Source organism: Chrysemys picta, chromosome 9, assembly GCF_011386835.1.
Source record: "Chrysemys picta bellii isolate R12L10 chromosome 9, ASM1138683v2, whole genome shotgun sequence".
NCBI classification, from domain to species: domain Eukaryota; kingdom Metazoa; phylum Chordata; order Testudines; family Emydidae; genus Chrysemys; species Chrysemys picta.
The window spans coordinates 58021042-58047936 of record NC_088799.1 but is presented as its reverse complement, the minus strand read 5'-3'; the positions used below and the strand labels follow the sequence as shown (position 1 = coordinate 58047936).

Sequence of the window (26895 nt, the reverse complement as noted above, 5' to 3'; positions counted from 1 at the left end):
CCTCCCAAAAAAAGTTTACCAAGACCAAGTCACTCTTGGAAATTTAAGATCCTTGGGAGGAGAAAAACCCTGAAGAAGTTTGGACTGAGGACCGGCTCGATGTAACAGAGCACACGTAATGGCAGGATCAGTGTAATACAGATGAGGGATAAGTCCCATACTCACGCACTCACAGACCTGAGCCTCCAACTCACTGTGGTGAAAAAAAGAAGCAATTCCTATTTTATTAGCCAAAAATGAGTTTGAAAAGCTTGAGTACAAAGACAGATCACAGATCATGGGGAACACACTGTTACTGATACGGCGTTCAGACAAATGCATAGATTTGACAAAGCGCTAGTGTGTGACTAAGAAATACTGTTTCCCCAAATAATATTTGATTCCAGCAAGTTGCTTAGAAGAAATTCCAACTTCTTAAGATCTGGGGAAGGGTGGTGAGGAAGGTTAAGCCAAATTCTCTCCCCTCCACCTTTGTTGCTGGGGAGGGAGGTTAAGAGAAGTTGAAAAGGACATGCAGGAAAATGTGTTTCAGAAGCGTACACATAGCTTTCCCCACCATGTGCTTCAAGGGGAAAACAAACCAAGACCACATCGTCATAATGAAGAGCGTATAGTCACTTCCGGCAAGTTAGGGAGGAGGGTTCAGTTTCCAGCAGAGTTGCTCCTGGGTAGACCGGTGTCCCCCATCTATTCAGTCCGCTGGGTCCAGAGGAGCTTACACCTACCATACCCCTGTTCCCTATCAGAAAGGCACAGGTTTCACTCCAGTCTCTCATCAATAACCTTGAGGCAATTTCTCCCTTGCTCTAGTTTGAGTCCTGGGTGTTTGAGCTTCCTGAAGTAGCAGAGCCTTACCTAGTAACAAGTGCTGCTGGGAGCAGCTGGCCCCACTGGAGAGAAGATGGAGTGTCACCGGCTGTGTTACCTACAGTGCTGCTCTTTGAAATACAGAGATTCGGACTCGGGAAATCTGGTAGCACTTTGCCATGTGCAAACATCACTGCCATTCCAACAAAACCCAGACAGAACATCCCCCCAGGCTGTGAAGGAATTCATGAATTCCACTCTCTCTCAAATGCAAAGCTGTCAGCTGTGCTTCAGGCCTAACATTTCGAAGTCAAACTCCCTCCCCACTCCCTACAGTTTTAAAACACTCAATACAAACAGGTTTTTCCACCCGTTTCTATATCTAGGCTGTTCTTGAAATCACCCGCTGCCCCATGCAATGTTTAGAACCCAAGACATCATTGTAGCAAAAGCACCAAAGGCCAGAAAGTGGCACTGTCCAGGCGGTATCACTCTTTGAGGTGCATGAAGTGCCAAAATGCTGATTTTTAACGTTTTTGCTTTTATCCATTTTTTACATGTAAAAGGCTTTCAAAATGTGCACTTTGCTGGCAGTCCCCATGTGGGCCAAGAGGAGAATTCTGTGCAGAGGGCTTGATGAGGCTGTTTTCCTTCCTGCTGTGACAAAAATTGAGAGCTGCCTCCTATAGCAGAAACTGCCAGCACCAACCTAGACCTCCCCCACTGCAATTTGAGACCATTGCTTCTTATTCTGTCATCTGCCACCACTGAGAATAGCCTAGCTCCATCCTCTTTGGAACCCTCCAGTCCATGGGTCTTGGGAAACAAACAACTGGAAAAAAGACCCTCTTCACCCAAGCTTGCAGACATGAACTAACAGCTAATGGATCACTTTTGCACATATCCCCAGTTGGGGGATTACACTGGGTGCTGCAGTTACTCCCTGACAAACCCTAATGACTGATGCGAAGCCTTGCTGTCTAGGGGAGCAAGTCCCTTAAACGGACACTGTCTAATAGCTTCACCCAAGTAGGTTTAGGAGAAGTTTTATGAACCCTAGTACTAGGAGACATTCATCTGTATGTGAACTAAATGAAGACCACTGGCTTTATAGGTAAACATACCCATGCTCTGTTTGTAGCACAACAGCAGCTGGCTAATTCAGGAGAATCAGAGAGAGAGACTGACCAGCCTTGTTTCATTTTCCAGGCTTAGTGAGGTGAAAAAGCAAACAAACAGCCTGAAGAGTGAAAAATAAACGAGATTGGTCATCGTCAGCTATCATTAGTAACAGGAAAGGGTCTGCTTTTAAAGAGGATTTCTATCTTGACAGCGTCCCTTTAAAATGCCAGACACTCCTATGCAATCCATGCCTTTCTGGGCCTGAAAGGCAACTCGTTAGCGACCTTTGGAGGAAACATGGTGTAAGACCCTAAGCCTCTCCCAGCAACAGGTTGCCAGCTTCCCTGCACTAAGCCTGTAGCCCACAGGCAGAGAGAACAGAAAGGCCCAAGCAGCAAGTCTGCAAGAAACACGTGCAGGGAAACTGACCAGGTAACGCAACAGGCTGGGGGAACTGTGGAGACAAGCCTGCTGCTGCTCAAACCAAGGAGGGGTGTGGGAAATACTGCCCTTGCCTTGCACTGCTGCCTGATGAACCGCACCTTGCTCCCTCCCAGAAATTTCTCACTTCCCCTTCTTCCCCACAGATCTCAGAGGAGAGGTTCCATACTACACTGGCTGATCCGTTTGGGCCATCAGTCAGCACAGTTTGCCTTCAATTACTGGAGAAGGATGACATTGTATATGCCCCAAAATGCATGCACACAGGTGGGGTCAGGGGAGGTGTTTAAGGAGCGGGAAAGAGAAGAGAAACTTGTTACCACCCTCATGCTGGAGTAACTTGGTGTTTGCATTACTTCACGCAGGACCAAACTGATCCTCTTGTTCTCTCTCGAGCTGGAAAAAGGTCTAGCTCAGGGTCAAAACAAGGCAAATAGCTACTTTGGCCTACCCTGTGCAATGAATCCTGGAAGGCTGCTGACAAAACACCTAGGGGAACGTGAGGGCTTTACCACCTCATTTAAAATCCAGAAGGCACTTGATTGGAATTTTGCATCAGCTGGTATTTGTGAGCATTTCCAGCTGCAGCTCAGCTCCTTGGCTTCTTCCTTCTCAAGAAGAGTCAGACTGTGCTGAAAGGCCATGGGGGTGGGAGCAAGAGAGGTCTCCCCCTCTGCCCCACAGCTGACAATCAGGTAAAGCTCTGGTGACCCTTAGCTCCCACCCATTCCCCCAGGCACCGAGAACTATTTGGCAGGGATGGGGGTGTTTGAGGTATTTAAAACGTGTTAGTTCTGGTGAGGCAAAGTCCCAGGAGCACTGTAGTTGATAGGTTTTGCTGCCTCTCTGCTGCTGAGTCTATGTTAAGCTTGCAGCCCCAGGAAGCGTGCAGTATTTAGCATGTCATCTCTCGTCAGGTAGCACCCGCACAGCTGGCGGTATCCCGTGAACGATTCCCGCCCATGCAGGATGCGCCAGTTATCCACAAACAGCGCCTACATAAGAGGAGAAAAGCACTGAGAATACGGAGTGAAGAAGTGTCCACATGAACAGAGGACATATTAGAACAAATTATGACCTAAATGGCACATTGAAACATTAATTGTGGCCCTTGGGCTGCTTAATATATAGCAGTGGTTCTCAAACTTTTGTACTGGTGACCCCTTTCACACAGCAAGCCTCTGAGTACGACCCCTCTTATAAATTAAAAACACTTTTAAATATTTTTAACATTATAAATGCTGGAGGCAAAGCAGGGTTTGGGGTGGAGACTGACCACTCATGACCCCCCACGTAATTACCTCACGACCCCCTGAGGGGTCCCAACATCCAGTTTGAGAATCCCTGATATATAGGCATTGAAATGAAGAATGAATTACTATTTACAGTGCAGTAGCTTCTAGGAGCCCCAGTCATGGACCAAGGCACCACTGCACTAAGTGCTGTATAAATGCAGAAGAAAAAGCCCCAAAGAGCTTCCAATCGAAGATGAGAGACGACAGATAACACAGACACACAGCGGAGTACAAAGAAACAATGAGACAGTACTGGCACAGTCTATACCATTTGCTTGTGCTTCTATGGTAGTGGTCTGTTGGCAGAGTTCACCAGCACTATAAACCTCGCAGGGAGAGGGTGGGAGTGGAAGGGGCACAAACACTAACCTCAGGGATTGCCATACTCCACTTTTCAGGCTGCACATTCTCCCCTCAGCCATGCAGGAGCAGAGGCAGACTGTAGCAGCTTTCTGACACTAATCTCCCCTGGCTGAATCTGTTTTGTGTATATGTAAACCTTTTCAGTAGGCTTGGACGGATGTGTCCCCTGGGCCAAAACATGCCTAGGATCTGCACACTAGTAACATGGTCTGGTTCTGTGCATTGTAATTGTAATGCTAGACAAGGGGTTAAAGCACAGCACATCCTTGGCATTGTAAACCCTGGGGTGCAGCCTTCTTTTTTCTGCTTCCATGGTTTGTGCACCACACACTTCAGTCACGTCTGGGGTGGGAGAATATTGATTTTATATACCGTTTTGTAGTGCAAGACTCAGAGAGCAGCCCAAGAGGATGGAGCTTTATAGGAATGTTGGTCTCATCTGTTTCCTCAGATGCCCTCTACATGTTTCATATATTTCCATTAATAAGACCTCCCACTTCTACAAGACCTCAAAGCACTTCACACATTAACCCTCACAACCTACCTCACACTGGTATTTTTATTGGCCCTACTTCACAGATCAGGAGATCTATTTCCCCATCTGTGGCAGCCCTCCTCCCACACTGTTTTTGGGTGAATTCCCATTATTTTTGGTTTGACATGTGGCCACATCCTCCCTCTGCCCCACTTTTTCTGGTGGTAAGAATGTATGCAATGGAAACTTGTGTGCTGCTGATACAATGCATCCTACCACAGGGTTGAGAGGGGGAAACTGAGGCACGGGGAACTTATCCAAAGTATTACATCAAGTCAGGGGGAAAGATCAGCTGTCTTAATTGCCAGTTCCCTGTTATATCGAAATAAGTGCTCTGCCTCCCTCAATGCAGTGAGCTCATATGCTCCCCCAACCTGTGACTACCTTGCCTGGCTTCAGTTTGACCCAGAGTTCGTTTTCCGGTCTCCGTAGCTCTGTGGTGAGTGTGCGATGCGCGGCATACCAGCGATGCACAACATCATAAGGCACTGTGTTGATGACAGCTCGGTCGTAGTTATTGTACCTGGGTCAGAACAAAACAGAAGAGACAGTCACTATGGATCTATGAGCAGAGCAGAGCCAGATATTCCACAGGAAACCTCTAGAGTCTAATGCACAAAGGACGTCTTTAGGAAGGCCACAAAAAACGCATTGGGGTTGCTCTGTATTTATGTAGTAAATGTGGCAGGGGTGAGGTGGGCGAAGAGCGGGGATTTAAGTAGGAACAAGTTTAAATCCAAACAAAACTATCCTCACTGAATTATTTTCCAAAAACAAAACAAAACACACCCCACCACATTTCTGTTAATATTTTGTTTTGGATTTTTTTTAAACCTGCTGGGCTCAAATGACCTGATTGGGTCCCTTTCTTATAAAAAACCCTTTAAACTACAATTGACAATTTACCCGGTGCAGGGTGAAGTTAGAGCACTGCAGTGCAAGACAGAGGCAGCATCATTTAAGTGACTTTGAATCACTCATTTGCCAGCTTGGAATGCTGGGAGGGTGAAATTCACCCAATGCAGAGAGCCAGCAAAAGGCCCCCACACCAGAGTGATTATTTCTTTATCGTTAGCAAGTAGGAACAAAATAAAAAATGATGCATGGTTAGCGACCTGTATGTCAAGTGATACATGGGTATAAACTCTAAGCAGAAGATCAACCCTGATGTATTATGGAGAACCTTAAACTCCTCCTGTCATAATAAAAGGAGATTGTGCCGGAAGTGCACGTGCAATCTACTATCTTATTCTCCAATCAGTGACTAGCTCAACACTGTTTTGGGAATACCAGTGCTTGAACAACCTGACCAATCAGCATCCTCAGTAGGAAACAATCAGTGGAAGCCTGCTTCAATGCTATGTATGTTTAATGAAATAGAGGTACAGGGAGCAGGGCTGAATGTTTATAGTTCATCTTAGGTGATGTTATGAGGTACAGAAATGGCAAACACAACTGATCATCATCCAAAGTAAAGAGCACAAGCTGGACAGCTTGCATTCTAACCAGAATCAAAGACTCAATACAACTTGGGCTAAGTTTTACCCCACCTCCCTGTAGACGAGGTGGAAATTCAGAAAGACCTATGTATAAGGGGCCTGATCCTGCTGGCACTGAAGTCAATGGCATGACTCTCACTGACCTAAATAGTGCAGGATCCAGCTGAAGAGGAAGACTTGTGCCACCTGCAGTCCCCCTGCAGAAAGATGACTGTGCAGGGCAATGGGTGGGTGCACTGGGGTTGGCAGCTACTCGCAGTCTGAGATTTAAGAGCCAGAGTTCTCTGTTGAAACGTATAGGGTGTTTGGGCTTGTGGCTGCTTGCCCAGGAGATGATGCTCTGAAAATTCTCTGGACATCTCCCCATTATCAGTCTGGAAATTTGGCAGGCATAGAATTGCCACATGTAATTGTTTCAGACATTTATAATGAATGGCATGGATAACCACTGAAAAATAAGTGTGCGGAAGTTGGTGAGAATTACGTAAAATATTCAGATTAGAATAGTGGCTCCCACCCTTTCTGGGCAACTGTCTTCATTTTTCAGATGAAAGCCTCGCCTATAGACAGGGCCCCTCCACTCCCTTTCAGCCAAGTGTGCTGTAACCCATATTAGAGCCAAGGCTGTTTCAAACCCAGTCCTGCAACTGTTCTGTTGCAGGGCAGACAGCTCACAGCTAAATGGGAGATGGTCAAGAAGTGGCATTGCCAGAGCTCAGAACAGAGGCTTATCTTTAAAAGATAGGGTAGAGAGCCTAAAGTACCAGTTAGAAGAGCCGGCAGCACTGGTACATGGTTCAGTGGCTGGGAGGGCAGGAGAAAATGCAGTATGTAAAGGAGAGTGGTTCTATCAGTCTACACTGTGCAACAGGACCAGTGTGCTGGAAAACCCACACATGCCTTTAATGTCTGCTCCCCCCCAAACAATGGTGTGATCCATTATTTCTCACCTGATCAAATAGAGCTCATTGTTCCAGGGGTAGATATTCAAAATTGGCCCAACCCCAATCATGTGATTGGGACAGCCCACAACATTCTCAATGTACTCATGTTTCAGCGGCACCTTGGTGAGGAGCTCAAATTCTTCAGGAGCTCGCTGGAGAACCTGCTCTGCTGCGTAGAAGCCATCCACCAGCAGCGTCCTGCCACCTGTCCCTTCGTGCTTGAGGCAGTGGAACACCTGGATACTGCAAAGGGGGAGAGAACACACAACACAAAGGAAAATCCAGTCAGTCTGTCACATGGTAGAGAATGAAGTCATGTGGGTTGTTATAGGAAGATATCTACCAAGATAGAGGAATGAACCCAGGAAAGAAGCAGCTCATGACAACTTCAGAGTCTCTTTTATAGTATACTTCATTTAATTGGGACACCTGCCAGGGAACTGAAATGGCCCAATAGCAAGTGGTAGATGCTGCTGTTTTACTATGTCAGGTATCATACATTTCACTGAATGAGGACAGAGCCAGCCAGTGCAAAATGCTAAGAAGTATTTAACCCTAATATATAAGTAGTTGTGAAATTCTAAAGCCCAATCTTATAACCGAAGTTATTAATTAAACACTGCGGGTTTATTTAGTACATTGTTTTCTCCGCCCCCCCGCCCCAACTGAAGTCTGAAATGGCTCCTTCTCTTACTACGGATTAGAGGACATGCTAGGACAGGAGTGGGCAAACTTTTTGGCCTGAGGGCCACACAGGGGAATAGAAATTGTATGGCAGGCCATGAATGCTCACAAAATTGGGGTTGGGATGCAGGAGGGGCTGCAGGCTCTGGGGTGGGGATGAGGAGTTTGGGGTGTAGCAGGGTGCTCTGGGCTGGGACCGAGGGGTTCGGAGGGCGGTAGGGGGATTAGGGCTGGGACAGGGGGTTGGGGCGTGGGAAGACGCTCAGAGGGTGCAGGCTCCGAGCGGCACTTCCCTTCCTCAAGCAGCTCCTGGAAGCAGTGGCATGTCCCTTCTCCAGCTACCACGCGGGGGTGCAGCCAGGCGGCTCTGAGTGCTGCCCCATCCGCAGGCACTGCCACTGCAGCTCCCATTGGAGTGCGCAGAAGTCGGAGTGGGGCCATGCTGCAGCTTCCAGGAGCCGTGTGGTGCAGCCCCTGACCCAGCACCCCATCTGGAGTGCTGGAGTGGGGCCGAGCCATATGGTACGGCCCCAACCCAGCGCCCCAGCTGGAGTGGGGCAGAGCTGCATGGTCCGGCCCCTGACCCAGCACCCCGGCCGAAGCAGTGCCGAGCCACGTGGTCTGGGCCCCTGACCCAGCACCCCAGCTGGAGAGGGGCTGAGCCGCATGGTCTGGCCCCTGACCCAGTGCTCCGGCCGAAGCACGGCCGAGCCGCTGGTGCTGCCCCCGACCTGGAGCGGGGCTGGGCCACTTGGCGTGACCCCCAACCCAGCACCCCAGCTGGAGCGGGGCCGGCTGGCGTAGTGCGGCCCCCAACCCAGCGCCCTGGCTGGAGCACCGGAGCAGGGCCAAGCCACATGGTGCAGCTCGCGGGCTGGATTTGGCCCGCGGGCCATAGTTTGCCCACCCCTGCGTTAGGACATGGCTTAATTAAAATACTGTGTTACAGTTTCTACAGCAGTTTTTACAACAATCAAATTGCTATGAAGTAGTATGAACTATTCCCAACCCAAAAGAAGATTCACCCTGGATTTTAGAAGTTCAACAGACATAAAACTAATTCCTCTAGAAAATGCCTTAGAACAAAGTTAGTTTAATAAAAAGCAAGCTTTGGAAAAATAGGGAAATCAAAGTTAAAGTTCTACTTAAACCATGAATGTCTCTCTCTCTCTTTCTCTCAGGTGCTCATCATTGTAGCATCTGAGTACCTCACAATCTTTAATATAATTTATTCTCAACACCTGTGAGGTATGGTAAAAGTGTTACTGTCCACATTTTACAGATGGGAAACTGAGACACACAGTCTGAGTGACTTGCCCAAATCACAGAAGGAGTCTGGCAGAGCAGGGAATTCAACTCAGGTCTCTTGGGTCCCAAGCTATTACCTAGCCATTGGGCCAGTCCTCCACAAAATATTGCAAGGTGTGGAATTGCTCAGATAAGGGAATCCAAACAACCTGAACTTCACCCCTCTACCACCTCCAAAGTATCTTCCCCATTTATTTCTCTTCAGACCTACTTGGTAAGGTGTAGTCTGACAGATAGCACCCTCCAGCCACACAGGGCTCCCCAGAACCAGTTTTATGGGTTGACAGTTTCACCCATTAAATTACCACCACCACTTTCTGCAGCACTCTGTGCCTTCCCTGGAAGTCTCCGGTCCAATTCTAACTGACTGATCCTAAGTTTTAGGAGGCCTCATGAGAAACGGTGTGCAGTGATCCATCCAGCTCATTCATCCAGCACCTGCAGCTTCTCTCTGTTGGGCTCTAACTATCCCTTTACACCCACAAGCGGCAAGAGACTTCAAAACTGGCACTACCCATTCAAAGGCAGATCTCATGACAATGGGGAAAGCTGTTGACAGACCAAGACAGCTGCAGAAAGGTTGCTTGATGACACTGTGGCTTTCAAAAGGTCAGCATCCTGTAGCACCTAGAGGTAATACAGCCTGTTCATTTTAGGATATCAAAACCAGAGATAATGGTGGAGGCTATTGCAGACAGTGACACACTAGGGAGACAGGTTTCTTTCAAAGCAGAAAGGAACAACAATAACTAATGATTAGCAGTTTCTCCAACTACTGGTTTAATCAGAAACCTTTACTACTCTGCAAGAAATAAAGGCATTCACTCTTAAGGACTTTTTTCTATCTGTTTCAGTGGAGTTTTCATTGGACAGTTCCTTAATCAAATCAGCTGTGCAGAGCATACTACGCAAAAAAGGTCTCAAAATAATGCCCAGCTGTTCATAGAACATACTACAGCAGCCTTGCTCCTGGGTGACCGGCACGACCTGTGCTTTGTGCAAGTACTCCTCTCCCACATACAGGGCATACTAATAAATCATTATTCACTTAAGATCCCTTGCTGCTATGCAAGTTACTCCCTGCCATCTAGACGTTCTGTGCTAGTTTCATTGCCATGACAGTACATGGGATGTGAACTGGGCAGCTGGAGCTTAACTCGGGCATGCAGTTTTGTAGGTTCCCTCTACCCTTCCTAAGGGCTGCTCTGCAGTTCATATGCAGCCAGAGGATCTCTCCCCATTACTCCTTTCTCTGCTTTCAAAGCTCCATGCTGCAGTTGCCACCCTTCAGATGATTAGAAATAGGGATGTAAATATCCATTAAAAAAGTTAACCGTTTAAATGTTTAAAATTATGACATTTAATTGGTTAACCGATTAACGGGAGAGGGGGCCTGAGGCCGCTGTGGCTGGGGGCTGCTTGCTGCAGCTGGAGTGTTAACAGTTAGGGTCGGTTAACCAGTAAGACTAATGCTTACCATTTAACCATTTTAGTATTTTACAGCTGTACTTAGAAAGTGCTCAACAACACTGGTCCCTAATTGGGCCTTCGCCTGGTGACTGAGGGAGCTGTCTCTGCAGCATTCCCAACCTCCTGCCATGAAAAGACAGACTGAAAATGAAGCCTTGAGTCTCCTGCACAACAGTGTGATCAACATTAGGCCAGTTGCCTTTTTCTCTCAGGGCATCAAAACCTGCATCACAAACAGGGTATAAAGTCTACATCACAGGGACTAAAACTACTTGTGAACACAGAGTCTGGGAATGAGCATTTAATGAGCATGTTGCAGTTCTGAACATATTGAAAATGGAGACAGGAATGAACTTTGGAACTGAGGAGTCCGAGCAGCAGGCAGTTTAACCGATGACAGTAATACACCACTGGAAGAAAGTAAATCCAAACTCATTTGAAGTTTTTGCTCAGACCATGTGTAATGATGGTATATAAGTCAGCACAACCCACACATCACAGCTTACAAATAATCAGTCACTAATATGCAACTTGTGAACTTTGGGATTCTGGAATCCATATATAGATTTTCATAGTAATTTTACTAACGCTGTAAAGCACATAAACTGCAAGGTAGTTGGGTGGCTGGGCCTACTATATATGGTCATATGGCCAACTTCATTCCAAAAGAGCACCAAAGAAGTACCTGAGTCACCTTGACAGCAAAATATAGTCACCCAAGAGCCAACCCATAATAAGAATGTGTCCCTGAAGGACCAGGAAGTTTTAGGTGGGGAAAAAAGGGGATTTAAAAAATAAAGCATGCTGCCAGATTCCTGAATAAAACAGGATTTCAGTGCAGCAGTACCATACTGTTGGAATGAGTGAGTCTGTTTAGTGCGTGGCTAAGGTCTAGAACCAGCCAACCCACTTATCAAAAATTCTGCCATTAGAAACTTCAGTCTAGTAAATTACTCTTGTCCTTTGAGCTGCATCTTTGGGAACCAGCACAAGCACTTACCCACAGGGCTCCTGGAAGTAGGTGGTATCAGTGTGACGATCCAGAGCCAGTTTTGTGTATGCTGTGTCTCCCCGGGAGAAGTCAGAGGTGAAATACCACATTCTACCATAGATGGTCTCCCTGGAAGAGAAAAGACAGGATCTGATCAGGTGTACATCACAGAGAGGCCAGTAAACATAACTGGTGTGGCACAAATTGCTTTAGGGAACATCCTATCTGTTTTCATAAGTGTATCTGTCACCATCCCCCAAAGTGTACAAGTTAGAAGGTCAGAATATCGTGTGCTGCATATTTGATAATATACATTAAGTGACTTTCATTACTAACGTCTCAAGTGAAGGGGCTTCCACTACTTTAAGTATTCAATTCCTCTCTCTCATTACAGAGCCCCAACCTCTCCTGTGTAACCCCCATAGCCTTTGAAGTCTCATAACCAATATCCTTCAAGCAGATGAATGGGTCTGCTCCTACAGCATTCCTATAAAAATCAACAAAAGCCTCACTCCTGAGTCATGAGAGGCATTCCCACAGTCTGAAGATGCTGACCCTCACACAGCACATCCCCCCTTCCACTCATCTCCTCTGGGATTGCACAGAATCCCTGCTTGAGTTTCAAGGCCCCCCGAGTTTCCCATCTGACACCCACTCTCCAAGCCTTGAACTGTGGGGAAGGAAGATGACCAGCAGCGGAGGAAATAGGCTGAAGACAAGCAAATTGTACTGGTAGAAAGCTGAAAAGCACTCAGCCCTAGATCCTCAAAGGTATGTAGGTGCCTAACTCCCAGTGAAATCAAAGGGAGTTAGGCACCTACATACCTTTGAGAATCTGAGTCTCGGGTGCCACAGTAATGAGGCCTGTAAGTACCTAGATAGATAACACATATAAGATTCCCTTGGGAACCCATCAATGCCACTCCTTAACCAGCGTTAAAAGAGTAGCAGTTCTGTGATGTAAATCTCTGCATTGCTGATGGCCTGGGGCACATAAGCTGTTTCTACAGCACTCAGTCTGGAGACAGCCTGAAATTCAAACCCAGGCTAGAAGAGTGGGGTTTTTGTTTTGTTATACACTTGAAATATCTTTCCCACACTTCTCCTTTCGAGGCAACTACAGATTTTTTTTTTTAATCTTTCCAGCTCCCAGGCCCAAGGCTGCCCTCCCAACCCTTCATATCAAAACAGGAAATCTCTCTCCTAGTGAAGCTCAAATCTTCCCAGTCCAGCACTTACTCATTGCTCTGCACATTATCCATTAGCACAACAGTGGCCAGATGCTGCCTATGCAGCTCCACAATGCCATAATCCTAGCTTTAATAAGGAGGGGGGGCTCGTGGACATGGCAGGTTCTACAATGCAACATTCCATCTTGAATCAAATGGCCTGGCCACAGAGACTGCAGGTCCCAGTATGTAATACTTCACCTTGACTGGAGTTATATTCTGGGATCAAGGGTAAGAGAAGGCTGCACCTTCGTAGGAAAGAGAGAGACTACAATCTGCTCGTTATGTGTGTGGCCCTTGGAGCTCCTAGAAAGTTGCATGTGGCCTTCCTTAGGGCATCTCTAGTTACCTGATCAAGCTGATCCTCTCTGCTAAGATTTCCGTGTCCTCTTTGGTCGGGGGGACGTTTTCTACAAAAGCAATGCCATACAGCAGGAAGTTTTGCAGGAATTCTTTTAGCCCCTCTTTTGTCTCCAGGAAGTTCTGGCAGTCCACGGAGGGCACTTGGGCTTGCTGATAGATCTCAGCATTCCAGAAAATTCGAGGATGCATGACCTGCTGCTTCTGACCCTCATAGCTGTTCTTCACCAGCCACTCTAACCCATACCTGGTCACATGACCATCTGGCCCTGTGATAAAACAGAAAGCGTTGTTGCCACTGGAGCTTTGGGGTGATCAGCCAGTTAAAACATGGGATTGGGATGTAGTCGTCACCCTATAATTTTGTCTAGCAACAGCTTCTTACTGTGGAATTAGATTTTTCTTGGACAAGTTAAATGAAGAAGTTATCTTTGAGGTTACAATGAGAAAGTGAGCATTTGATACACTACATTGCCATTTCATATTTCAGTGCACCTGGTGGCTCCCTTATTTGCATGACAAGTTCTAGTTCCCAGCTACACTACTTTTATTTTAGTCTTAGGGTTCCATGTTCTGGCCATCTCCCCAGGTGTGACGTGGTGTCTTAGTCAAAGTTCAGAACAGAATGCATCAGCTTTGCAGTCCTATAATTTGAAATCAGATCCATTAAAACCCCCTAGACAGTACAGAGGGGTAATGCACCAGGAATCAGGCACTGGTAGCACAGGAATGGTCTGAATAAACTGCTGAGCTCTAACGGGACAAATCTACAATCACTCCTCAGGGCAGGAGAAAAAGTGACAAGCTGTGGAGCAGAGAACAACTAGTAGAGGATTAAGTAGGAGACAGGAGTTCTGATCAGACCCTCACATTAAGGGGGGAAATGTAAAAGAAAGAAATCTTTCATCTTCTAATGTATTGTTTGAGTGTCTGCATTTTCTCTTGTTCAAACAAAACATATTTGGGCAAAAAAGGAAACAGAGCTTTATATTCTGAAAGAATGTTTACAACTATAGCACAGTCCAGAACCACACACTGTTCTCAAGTCATCTGTTCACAGCTAGGTCTCTTCCCAAAACAGCACTTGATCCAGAGATAAGCCTGGACTACCCCAGGAAATGTAATAAAAATGTAAGCCCTTAACTGTGATCCATCAGCACTCTTTGCCACAGCAGGATCGCCTTACCATCAGCCCAGGAATGTAAGCTAACGAGCACTCATGGGGCACTGGGAAATCTTTACCATATGCCTACATTCAGTTCTTACGTTCATTTAGATTTTTTTTTTTGGTGGGGGGAAAAAAGGGCACCACTTGTTTTGTGACTACGAAGGTTTGATTTTGTCCTATTTAAAAAAAAATATGCTTTGAAAAGTCACCTCTCTGAATTTTATTTTTTACTTGTTAAAAAAGAACACCCAAGAGAAGAGAAAAAAAAAATATTTTGAACTTTGTTTACTTTGTGCAATGACTACACACAAAGTGCTGTCAAGCTGAAATGTTTCCCCATTTGTGTGGGTCTTTTAACACAACCAACAGAGGAAAGCAACAGTATATAGTGGGAAAACATGCTTCTCAATCACAGGAATAGGCAGGGGACTGAGTGCTGAGGTAATGTGTGGGACCTGAACCTACTTTGAAACGTTTCTGAAATAGACTAGGTTTCTAATGGATATTGTTTCTTAAAGACTAAATCAGCAGTTCAGCTCTCACAAACCACTGTGTAACAAGTTGTCAGCGTGCATGCAAAAAGATGCAAAACAATGAGACTGTGTCTATAACTCCCTGCATGGACACACTTACTATGGGTAGGTCTACGCTGCACTTTTATCAGCAAAACTTTTCTCAGTCAGGGTGTGGGGGAAAAAAAAAAAAAAAAAAAAGCCACCCAACTGACAAAAGTTTTACCCATGAAAAGCACCTGTATGGACAGCACTTTGTCGGCAGGAGACGCTCTCCCGTCAACAAAGCTACTGCTGCTTGCTAGGGGTGGTTTTATTTTGCCGGGAGTAGAGAGCTCTCTCTTGCCAGCAAAGAGCAGCTACACAGAAGACCTTACAACAGCACAGCTATGCCGCTGTAAGGTACACAGTGTAGACATAGCCTAAAAGAGTGCCTTTTTCAGGTTTAGCTTATGTCGCTTTGGCAGTGGTATAAACTAAACTGGAAAAAGGTACTCTTGTAAGAGTGGGGATTTATAATTATGCCACTATATCACTATGACTATAGCAGTATAGCTATGCCAGTAAATTTCCCCATGCAGACAAGCCCCAAGTTTCAGATCTCCACTAGTGAGAAACAGCTTTTTAGACACATTGAAAACATGCTGAGAGTTTTCTTTTCAGTTAAAAAGCAACACAACCCTGGAAATGATTTAAGGCATATGCGGATTGTAGAAAGCACCTAGGGACATCTCGCAGAATGACACTCTTCAATGTTTACCTTGGCTGCAGCTGGGCCCCTTCACAACATTTAGTGCAGACTCCCTTGACTTACATGTTAGAAAGAGCGTGGTCTCATCCACTCGGACAGTCTTTGGTTTGATGCACAGATCCACACTAGCTGTGTCTAAGCTGCGCTGGTTGGTCTTGCTGTTGTAGCAGGATGCTGAGCGGCAGTGATCACGCAGCCACACATAATCAAAGCGCATCAGGGTCTCTGCGTACCTGAGCTCTGGAGAAATAGATAGTTAAAAAGAGTCCTTGGTCAAACAAGTTAAAACCAAGGATTTGTCTACACTGCAGCTGGGAGGTGTAATCCCCACTTAGCTAGACATACATGTAAGCGCTGTGCGAGCTAGCACACCAAAAATAGCAGTGTGGCCACAGCGGCTCAAGTACATATCAAGGATTTCAGACTTAGGCGGCTAGCCTGAGCCGTCGTGGCCACACTGCTATTTTTAGTATGCTAGCTTTATCAGAGAATTACACCTCCCAGCTGCCATGTAGATGTACCCCAAAAGGCTAAGAACCCCACCTGTATAAGCCCACTTGCAGCAACTACAAAGTCTATTAGTATTTACCCTCAAACCACTGCACACACGCTATCTACCTCCAAGTAGTGTTGTGAATATTAGGCAAGTGCGACACTGTTGGGAAGGAATACTGCAGACTTAGCCATGCTGGCCACGTACCTAGGCAGTTACTTATTCCTTTCTTCCCTATTCCTTGACAGGCCAGACTATTTCATTCCCTTTGCAGAAGTGCTGTCCAACAACTATCCGAGATAAGATGCTCCCTTCAGTATGGCTGAAACCATATTGCTAACTGGCAATTGTATAGAAATACAGAAAGAGGAAAAAGTCCAGCCAAATAGGATAGGTATAAATCAACAGGTCCATCTGAATACAACGGAAACCACCACTGCACTGGCACTAAGCTTGACACTGAAATATTCCTTGATCCATAGCATGGCATGGTGCTTTTGCCTTTCTCCCATCCCCAAACAGCTTAAACCTGTCTCAGCCAGCTTTGATATCTTTAAGAATGTCTTTGTGTAAGAGGAGAGTCCCTCCCCCTCTAGTCCAGCTTGACTTTTGAAATCCAAGTATCCAGATCCATATGCATTGCATCATCCTTTGGACCAAAGATATCTTAAATATTGGGCAATTTCCTTTAATTACATACTTAAAAGAGATGCTTTCAAATAGAAAGGTCCCCTAAACTAGCCTCATTTGCAGGGCCCTACCAAATTCACGGCCAAGAAAAACACGTCATGGACCATGAAATCTGGTCTCCCACCTTGAAGTCTGGTCTTGTGTGTGCTTTTACCCTGTATTATACAGATTTCACAGGGGAGACCAGCATTTCTCAAATTGGGAGTCCTGGCCCAAAAGGGAGTTGCAGGGGGGTTGCAAGGTTATTTTAGAGGGGGAGAGGGTCGTTGTATTGCCACTCTTACTTCTGTACTGCCTTCAGAGCTGGGCGGCTGGAGAGCGGCGGCTGTCGGCAGGTTCCCAGTTCTGAAGACAGAGCCCTGCCAGCAGCAGTACAGAAGTAAGCGTGGCAATACCATACCATGCTGCGCTTCAGAGCTGGACTCCTGCTCTTCAGCTGCCCAGCTCTGAAGGCAGGGCTGCTGCCTGCAGTAACGCAGAAGTAAGGTTAGCAGTACTGCAACTTCCCCTACAATAACCCCTTGCAACCACTCCACAACTCCTTTTTGGGTCAGGATCCCTACAACACTGTGAAATTTCAGATTTAAATTGCTGAAATCATGACATTTACTCTTTTTAAATCCTCTGATTGTGAAATTGACCAAAATGGACCATGAATTTCATAGGGCCCTACTCATTTTATATGCCCAAGGTATATCTTGACATGGTGACTGTATGTATCCCCGTGGGCTGTGCTGAAAGGCCACACATGGATAGTGAATTGCCTTCAGGTAACATATAGAGCAGAAATTAGCTAAGAAGTATCAGGTATAATTTAAACACTGGAGATATTAGGGGGTTATTAACTGGTCTGTCAGCTGCCTTACCAGTCTGCTTCTCTGTCTGACAAGGGGCTAAAGTGGCTTGCTCAAAGGCACGCAGCAAGTCAAGGCTCAGATGGGATTAGAACTCTGCCTTAGCCTGCTAGACTGGGCTGCCTCAAAACCATTAGGGCATGAAGATGACCTGGTCCCATACGTCCCTGAAAATACCAAACCAAACCTCTAAACCAGAGGTGGGCAAACTATGGCCTGCGGGACCCTCCTGCCCGGCTACTGAGCGCCTGGCCCAGGAGACTAGCCCCCGGCCCCTCCCCTGCTGTTCCCCCTCCCCCGCAGCCCCTGGGCGGCAGGACAGCGAGCTTCTGGGGCAGCACAGCTGCAGAGCCCGGCCTAACCTGGTGCTCTGTGCTGCGTGGTGGCGACTGCATGGCAGGCTCCAGCTGGGTGGTGCGGCTGTAGAGCCGCCAGCCACCCGTGCTCCAGGCAGCGCAGTAAGGGGGCAGGGAGCGGAGGGATTGGATAGAGGGCAGGGGAGTTTGGGAGGGTGGGCAGGGGTCGGGGCAGTCAAAGGGCAGGGAACAGGGGGGTTGAATGGGGGCAGGGATCCCGGGGGGGGGGGGCATTCAGAAATGAGAGGAGGAGTTGGATGGGGTGGCGAGGGGCACTTGGGGCAAGGGTTCCGGAGACAGGGAGAAGGGGTAGTTGGATGCGGCAGAGGTCCTGGGGGGCAGTCAGGATGGGGGGGGGGGTTGATGGGCCGGAGGGGGCGGTCAGGGGACAGGGAGCGGGATGGGGGGTGGATGGGGCAGGGGTCCCGGGGGGCCATCAGGGAACAGGGGAGGTTGGGGGGGCAGATGGGGGGAGGGCCGGGTCACGACCCCCTCCCCTAACCAGCCCTCCATACTATTTCCTAAACCCAATGCGCCCCTCAGGCCAAAAAGTTTGCCCTCCCCTGCTCTAAACCATATAATAAGAGGGCTGTGATCAGACTCTACTCTCACTTACACTAGTGGAAATTAAGAGTGACTTGACTGAAGGAGCACCACCACGGTAAAGCACGATCAGAAAAGGCTGCTTCCCATCCGACCCACACTGAGAGGTGGACACACACACCAACACATGTGCACGCGCATACACTCTCTCCCCCCTTACCTAAATGATCACCATGTAATTGCCAGGCACAGTTCAGAGACGCTGGGGCCATATGGTGCCAACGGGATACAGCAGGGAGGCTCTTTCTGTAACGGGGCTGCCATGATATTTGGTGTCCACTGCTTCTATTCAGCAGGCACTGGGTGCTGGAGAATAGATGTGCCAACCTATGGCACCACATACTAGGGAAATTCAAGAGGAAGGAGAGACACCAATGTTACTATGGCTGGTTCTATGTTACTATTTATCTTTATTACAGAGGTGGCAATCAGGGCAAAGATAGGGTCAATCCAAAATAGTTTACAGTCTATGTTACTGACAAAACACAACAGCTAGATGAAAGACAAGTGTGGGGAGGTGAAAGTAACGGTAATAGGAGCAAGTTTAGGTGAAGCCTGGCAGTGTTCCCAAAGTAGCACCGAGTTGTTTCAAGTTACATAGAATCCACCATGTTATCTAGTTCAAACCAGCAAGTGACCCGTGCCCCACACCATCTACATAGCCATCATCAGTTGTACAGTGAAAATAATTTAATATGCTTCAGGTTTTTAATTAATACGTTTTTTTAAATAGGGAGCTTTATTGCTGAACTAATGAACTTTGAATACTACTACTATATTCTCTCAATTACTGCACAGCCACACAGGTTTCTAAGCTTAAATCAGAACCCACCCAGCTGTTTTGTGGCAGCAGGAATCCACATCTGTTGTTATAACAACACTGACAGGGCACCCATCACAATGATATCTGAGTGCCCCTTACCCTGCTTTCAATCAACAGCTTTAGATCAATAATATTAAATATAGGAACGTTTGAAAAATATAACTGCATCAAGCAGGAGATGGAGAATATAGAAAGTGATTTTTACCTGTTTCATTTTAATTCTCATTTTGGGTGTTTCCTTCATCATTTTATCAATCAGAAAGAAGGTTTACCCTAACTCTGCTCTGATTCACCATTCCTTTCTATTCTTCTGAACACTGAGCCTGATCTCATTTCCAGCATCTCCACTTAAGGCTTTACTTGTTCATGGACATCCAGATGCTGGTAAGAACAGCAGCAATACAGAGGCTGCAAGTTTCCAAAGACCAGATCCTCAAAGGTATGTAAGTACCTAACTCTCATTGGAGTTAGGCACCTAAGTACCTTTGAGGATCTGGGTCCAAGACTCTATCTGCTAAGCAGAGGAAGTAACTAGGCTACTCTCTCTGAATAACACCTTCCAGTCTTAACAGCAAACAGAATGACCTTTGTAAAATGGAAGTTGTTTGAGATTAGACATAACAAAATTCTAAGGTTAGAATATCAGTAAGATGATTAATTGAACTCAGTCCATAAATTATTCATAGACAATAGGAAACAACAATCAGGAAGTTGCTAATTCTGGTGGTTACTAAAACGTAATAATCCTTCTTAAGCAGGCTGCAAGCAAGCAGACTGTTTTGCTAATCATCTGCTTTCATCTTAGAATCAAAGTGTTTTGGCTCAACGCATTGGAGAGGGTGGGGCAGACGGAAGGCAGGGAAAAGAGAAAAGTATGCTGCTGCCTTACAGGCCTGTGGCTTGGGACAAGCGCTTTTGAAACCCTGAATTATCACCTTAAGTGCCCAAGCATGAAAGACATTGAAAACTTGCATGCACCACCACTCCTAGTACCAAAGTCATCATTCCCGTATTAGGTGATACCATGGTTCAGAAATCACAACAGATTGGCCAATGTTAAGTTTTTAAAATGGTGTCCAATGTACACCAGTTGAAGGGGGAAAAAAGGGGGCAGGGATTTCAGATAAGTTGCACTTTGGATACTTTTCATCCAAGGATCACAAAGCACTTTACAAACAATGACCAACTATGCTTCCCTTGCTCTGAGAAGTTGGGAAGTATTCCCATTTTACAGTTGGGGAAACTGGGGCACAAGCAAGTCACTGTGAAGCAGAGACTACAACCCAGGAGCCCTTTGAATCCAACTCCCTTGCTCTGACCGTCCGATAATGCTCCCGCCTACATCAAATTAGTGAATCAGATAGGATTGAAACAAATAAGTACCCAACATTCCCAAGAGCCAGGTGCCACAGGAAGGCCTTGTCTAAATGAATACTAGTTTGTGGCAAGCTAGAGAGTGTAAATCTAGCCTGAAGTAGGCTGTCTGCTGTCATGCACTGGGCGTCCATGCAGACCCTGCTGCCACACACAGTTTTGTAGTGTGCTTTAATTTATGCTGCTTTGATATGGGAGTAGATCAGTATGCACTAGGGAACTTTTAGTGAGTGGCAGCAGGATTCACATGGACACTTAGTGCGCAACAGGCTAGTGCAGGGTAGACCAACACCCCAGCTTGGTCTGAAAACTAAGCGTTTGTTTAAACAAGCTCTGAGACATGGCTACACATGAAAGTGACAGGTTTCAGAGTAGCAGCCGTGTTAGTCTGTATCCGCAAAAAGAACAGGAGTACTTGTGGCACCTTAGAGACTAACAAATTTATTTGAGCATAAGTTTTCGTGAAAGTGAGTTAGCCAGGTCTCATTCTAGTCTCTAATTATTCACTTCACAGAACCACACAATGTCCAGTAGGTGCTCAAGAGAAACCGAGTTCAGAATGGCAAGACATAGTGCTGCAGCTCAGGAATAAGGTGCCCTGGCAGAGCTGGCTGAGGAAAGATGACAGTGCCTGCTTTTCCACTATGTCTGGCTCTAGCCAGCAACAGTCAATCGTTTTTGTGGACAAAATTCGTACTTCTAACATCAGTAGCCCTTAAAAGAGAATTAGCCAAATCTGCCGAAAAAAACTTTACAATAATGAAATGGTAAACAAGTCTTCAAAAGATGCTACCTTGAGCTCAGCAGTTAACTATACGATATTTATACAATTTACAAATCCAAACTGTACACACTGAACCCGAGACGATATCCCTGAGACTCTCACGCTGGCTTAAAACAACAACAAAACAAACAAAAAAACAACAACAACAAGAGTTTTTGCTCCTTAGATCTGTTTTGCATAAAACAGGGCTAACAGAAACAGCTTAACCAAGAATTGGATTGCTTCAGATTACAAATGGGTGGTTCTTTAGGGGAGATACACACTTCTGTATTAATTGTCAGTTATAAACTAGTGCAGAAGAGGGACAAAAATTACCTAGCCAATGTAAGGATAAAGTATCTCGTGCTTTGATATCAAAGTGTCAAGTAAATAAGATCAAATGTATTCAGTTCTGAAACACTCTGCAAGAACGACACAAACTTTCATTTTGGAGAGCTGTAAACTACAGACTGCCGGTCAAAAGGCTGATTTTAGCTAATGACTTTTGATAAAGTTCAACTAGCATGTAAAGAAAAAGCCCAGTCTAGCTCAACACCATACTATTCATTTGGTATTTCATGACAACCTCTCCTTTCATACTATATATTAAAGAGCACAGTGGTTCATTTCAGCCTTTGGAGCATCCACAAGTTTAGCTGAAAGAAAACCACAGGGTCTATATACATTTCTATATACAGAACACAAAATAGAAAGATTGCTGCTACAAACCTGTTAAGAAAACAACTTCTACCTTTGGGAGCTTGAACTGTAGTTATCTCCTTCCACACACAATCCTTTTATTTCCTTCCTCTTTCAGTATCAAAGGTTGTCAGAGAATAAAAACATTTAGTGGGTAAATGATTTGCTTATCTAATCCAATAAGAATCATACTGTGTTTCTGCTCTATTGGCAGGAATCAGTCACTGCAATAAGTGCATTCTGTGTATTTCATCCAAGTCTCAGTTATGGATAGTAAAACTAAAAGGAGAATTTGAGAAACTGAAACCAAAAATCCATATACTAGAGAGCATTTACATTTACCTTGGGTGCCAGTTTAACGAATCCTGACTGAAAGCAGCAAGTTAGACCTGTCCTCATTAAAATTAGCCATTTAGACAGCTAAATTTTCTTGTATTCAGCTTACCTTTATACTTTGACCTTTAAGTTGTCCACACTACAGACAGACCTAGTTATCAATGCAGAGAAGTGCAATGGCTTGAGGTGTCAAGACAAAGTCCCTTAAGATTCAATAACAAGTGGGAAGGTGGAAGAAGCAGCTAAACCATCTCAGCCTGAATCCAAATGATCAGAGGAGTTTGAGATGGGAGAGATGTATTGGATCATCAAGCCCATCCCTCTACCAGGGCAGGATAGAGTTGTACACAGAGAACCTGAGATATTGTTTTACATTATTTATCCAAAAGGCCAAGAATAACAGGAGTGAGAAAGATAGAAACATGTCAATAGAATCTTAACCCAAGACAAAGAGTATGGGGGTGAGAGGGAGAGACTACTAGGGAAGGGAATGCAAAAGGGTGAAAAATTTAAACATACCGGCACCACTGCTTATTTAGGTTTTTAAGAAAAAACACCATAGCACAGCCTTCTGGAGAAAGAGTAAAGAAACATGTTTGTTGCTATAGGAGGCATAGGGACTACAGCTGCAAGTAACAGAATAGCCTCTCTGTAGAGGATACAAGAAGAACTTACAGTGAGTGAAATCAGATGGCCTTTCAGTTCATTTATTAAAGTGCTTTCAGTTCCCATTTCAATGAAAGAAAAATATTGAACAAAGGAAGTTAGTTAGGATCCAAGTATTTTAATCAATACGAGGACTTTTTTTTTTTTTAATGTATTAAATGAATCTGTGGTCTCCATCCAGTTTTTAGTGAGCAGATCACCATCATCCCACAAAACCCCACATTATACCTGGCACTACCTGGGAAAGAAGATTTCATATTCCAGTTCTGTTAATCTAGCACCATTTAAACACAACAACAACATTTACTCCTAATCAACGGGGCTGCAAACTCTTGTTCTAATTTGGCTTTTAAAAAAGGTTTTCATCAAACGCTGTATGGCTCATATTTACTCTTCCTTTAATTAATCCTTTACTTTCTTACAAGCTTCCAACTAAAACCAAATGTTTCCAATTAATGACTTGTTAATGTAGGAAATAGGACAGCATTTCAGTATTGCAACCAACAAACATTAGTTTTGTTTTGTTTTTTAAAAAGCAAACTGTTCCCCTAAGCAGCCTGAGAAAAATGTATATTGTCTGCAAGTCTCAGCCAGGATAAATATTTGGTGCTGGTTGCCTGGCGAGACAGTTGCATCTTTAATCGAGAATTTCTATGCTGCTTTAGAAAATGCAACCAACCATCCTGAGGCCGCACTATTCGAGTTAAAATAACCTTTGTGAAGAGAATACTGATTAAACAGGGATAATGTCGAAGGCTGATAAGGAGATGCCTCCCTTAGGAAGGTTACCATTCAATGTCAGGGGTAAATGAGAGAGTTAGTAAAACTATATCAAGCACTGAAAGTCCAATCATAAACCAAGTGAAATAATTGATAGGTACATAAAACTCAGTGATGATGGGTGTCTTAAATTACATGGATGCTCATAATGCATTTCCTATAGTAACATATCAGCAGTTTTAAGGATTTACGGAGCACATGTTACACAGCACAAGTACCACTTATAAAAAAACACCACCACCACCACAAGTAGTGGATAACACTTTTGTATCAACATGGATTATTTTCTCTGCCAAGAAGCAATCTTCTGGATTTACTCCACTACACTGAAGCAGCAGACAGTTTTCCACACTGGATCTCTGCTATGACAAATCCCCCACTCCCCTTCCCCCCACAATTAATGTTATGTCAACAGTTAAGTAGCCAATAAAGACATCAGGAGACAATGTCAGCTTTGCATTAATTTTGCTAAAAACGAAAGCTGTAAACCAAATACCTGGTGTTTAATGGTGACTGCTTGAGACAACCACCTTGCAGTAATTGTATCGACAGAACAAGAAGCAATGGTCTCAAGTTGCAGTGGGGGAAGTCTAGGTTGGATATTAGGAAACACTATTTCACTAGGAGGGTGGTGAAGCACTGGAATGGGTTACCTAGGGAGGTGGTGGAATCTCCATCCTTAGAGGTTTTTAAGGCCCGGCTTGACAAAGCGCTGGCTGGGATGATTTAGTTGGTGTTGGTCCTGCTTTGAGCAGGGGATTGGACTAGATGACCTCCTGAGGTCTCGTCCAACCCTAATTTTCTATGATTCTATGAAATCTGCCAACTCTTAACTCATTTGTATCAAGACTTTCATCTGCTTCTTTTTAAAGACCATAGCACATGATTCTTTCTGTAATTCTCTTTTCCAGCAGACTAACCCTCTTTTTATCACCCCCACACATGATCACATTTACGATAGTACTTACTTCGTTCAAATGGTCCAATTTAACATGGTTCTATTTTTGCTGGGTTTGTACTTTGACACTAATTAATCCTGGACTAAATGCAGGAAGGCTAGCTCTCAACATGTCAGAGGTGTACTGCCACCTGCTGGAGAAGAGGTAAAAATAGTGCCCTCCACCTTAATTAACTATCACTGACAGAAGTATAGAGAAACCTATTGTAATTCACAGATCAATAAAATTTGAAGTAATAATCCCTGTGTGAACTTTGGGTCAAACCATATTAAACAAAATTGCACTAACATGGGTTTGAACTCTAGTGAAGACAGGACCAAAATTTATCTGGGTCCAGGGCATTTTAGTTTGTATGTGTGTTTTTTCCATTATTTCTTCTACATAGGAAAATATTTAACTTTCTTATAAAGCTAAAGGGTCTTCAGCACTAAAGTTTTATATCACACATCAACATATGCTCAGGGTTTGATTAAAAGAAGCAAATAAAATACCCCAAATATTTTAAAACTCTGCATGATATCATAGAAGTTATTTTGTTATAGCCAGAAGAGTTAATACTCAGACACCCTACTGGACTAGAATCAATGTATAACTGAGTAGAGAGCTCATATGTAATCTAGTGGCAGCATATTCTAGTGGACTAAGTTTGGGACTAGAACTATGGACACAACATTTAACATCTCTGTTTCAGCTTTCCCTTCTGTAAACAGAGATAATATTTACCTAATTCTTAAAGGTGCTGGCAGGATTAAAGTTTGTACAACACGTTGAGGATGTTAAATGCTATGTAAGTGCTAAGTATTAGAGAACATTGTCCCCAGTGGGTGAAGAGATGATAATATTGAGTGGGAAAAGGCCTCTCCACCCTGAACCCATGTAGACTGCCCCTCCATAGATCTGACTAACAGTAGGGCAACACACATGCACCCTAGGCAAGTTGGTTGTTTTGATAAAACAGATTTTATCAGGAAGCTGACAAAAGTTTTTTTTTGAGTTCAGCTCCCTCCCTAATTGCTGGCACTCCTGCCCCCATTGCCAGTTATGGCTAACTAACCAAACAGCATCATCTGAGCAACTGTTGCCAAAAAGTCATGGCTTCCATTGGAAAAAAAGGTCAAGCCACCCTTTTCCCACACATCTCTCCCCCACAGTCCATCATCACCCACAGAGAACAGGCTAAGCCTCCCTTTCACGTCCACTGAATGTTATTCTTTCAAATTAAGGAATTTTTTAAACAGATATTAAGAAGACCAGGATAATGTACTTTTGATCTAAGCAACATGGGATGATGCTGGAGTAAGCCGTAGTCTACAGAGACAACATCAGATACTTATCCACATCCCCTAAGCAATCATTTGGCGGATAGTCTGGAAATTGCTAGTGTTCTAAGGATTAAAAATCCTCCAGTGACTCAATCCCCATTTAAACCAGAAGCAGATTGCTGAAACAATCTGTTTCTACACCTAAACCAAATTTGTGTACCAAGTGTGCTAGCATTCAAACTTAGAAAGTAGCCTTGTCTGGATTCAGGCAGACTATCAATCGGATAGTTCAAAGGTCAGCTCCCTCTCCCACCCTAAAGTTTAGTCCAGTAATATAAATCTAGTTTTGACAGGTTAGTCCATCTAAAGCAGCAACACTGTGTAAAAGCACCTGGGAGGGCTGGAGGTAGAAAGAGATAAACCGTTCTCTCTCATCCCTCCAACCCTTTCACTAGTTCAAAGGTGAAAATTACAACAATATACAAAAATTACAACACACCACACTGGTCTCAAGATAGGACATGGAATGTTTCTCCAATAACTTTAGAGCAGTAATAAAGCACAAAGATAGCAGCTCTTACACTTTGGGAAAGCAGTTTTACTGCAGAAATTGAAGTCTACACACATGAAAACTGGAGCTGGACAAGGGGAAAAAAACAGTTACTAACCTTTCCCTAACTATTGTTCTATGAGATGTGTTGCATATGTCCATTCCGATTTAGGTATGTGCACGCCCGAGCACAGCTGTTGGAAATTTT

The 26895-nt window shown here is 44.8% G+C and overlaps 1 protein-coding gene across 14 annotated transcripts in view; it reads right to left on the bottom strand.

Annotated features, from left to right (window-relative positions):
- TMLHE (trimethyllysine hydroxylase, epsilon) overlaps positions 1-26895 on the bottom strand; it is a 75396-nt gene that overhangs the window by 34452 nt on the left and 14049 nt on the right. For 3 of the 14 annotated variants that reach the window (XM_065556278.1, XM_065556280.1, XM_024107457.2), the window contains exons 2-8: positions 18636-18817; positions 15543-15719; positions 13038-13317; positions 11469-11588; positions 7013-7249; positions 4948-5086; positions 195-3365 (exon numbers count right to left, since the gene is read on the bottom strand). In XM_065556278.1, coding sequence (XP_065412350.1) covers positions 3234-3365; positions 4948-5086; positions 7013-7249; positions 11469-11588; positions 13038-13317; positions 15543-15719; positions 18636-18817 — 1267 coding nt within the window. In that variant the 3' untranslated portion in view covers positions 195-3233. Of the gene's footprint in view, positions 1-194; positions 3366-4947; positions 5087-7012; positions 7250-11468; positions 11589-13037; positions 13318-15542; positions 15720-18635; positions 18818-22164; positions 22314-24884; positions 24940-26895 lie in introns of those variants that run through there. The other 11 variants (XM_065556288.1, XM_065556283.1, XM_065556290.1 and 8 more) reach the window with 10 other exon arrangements.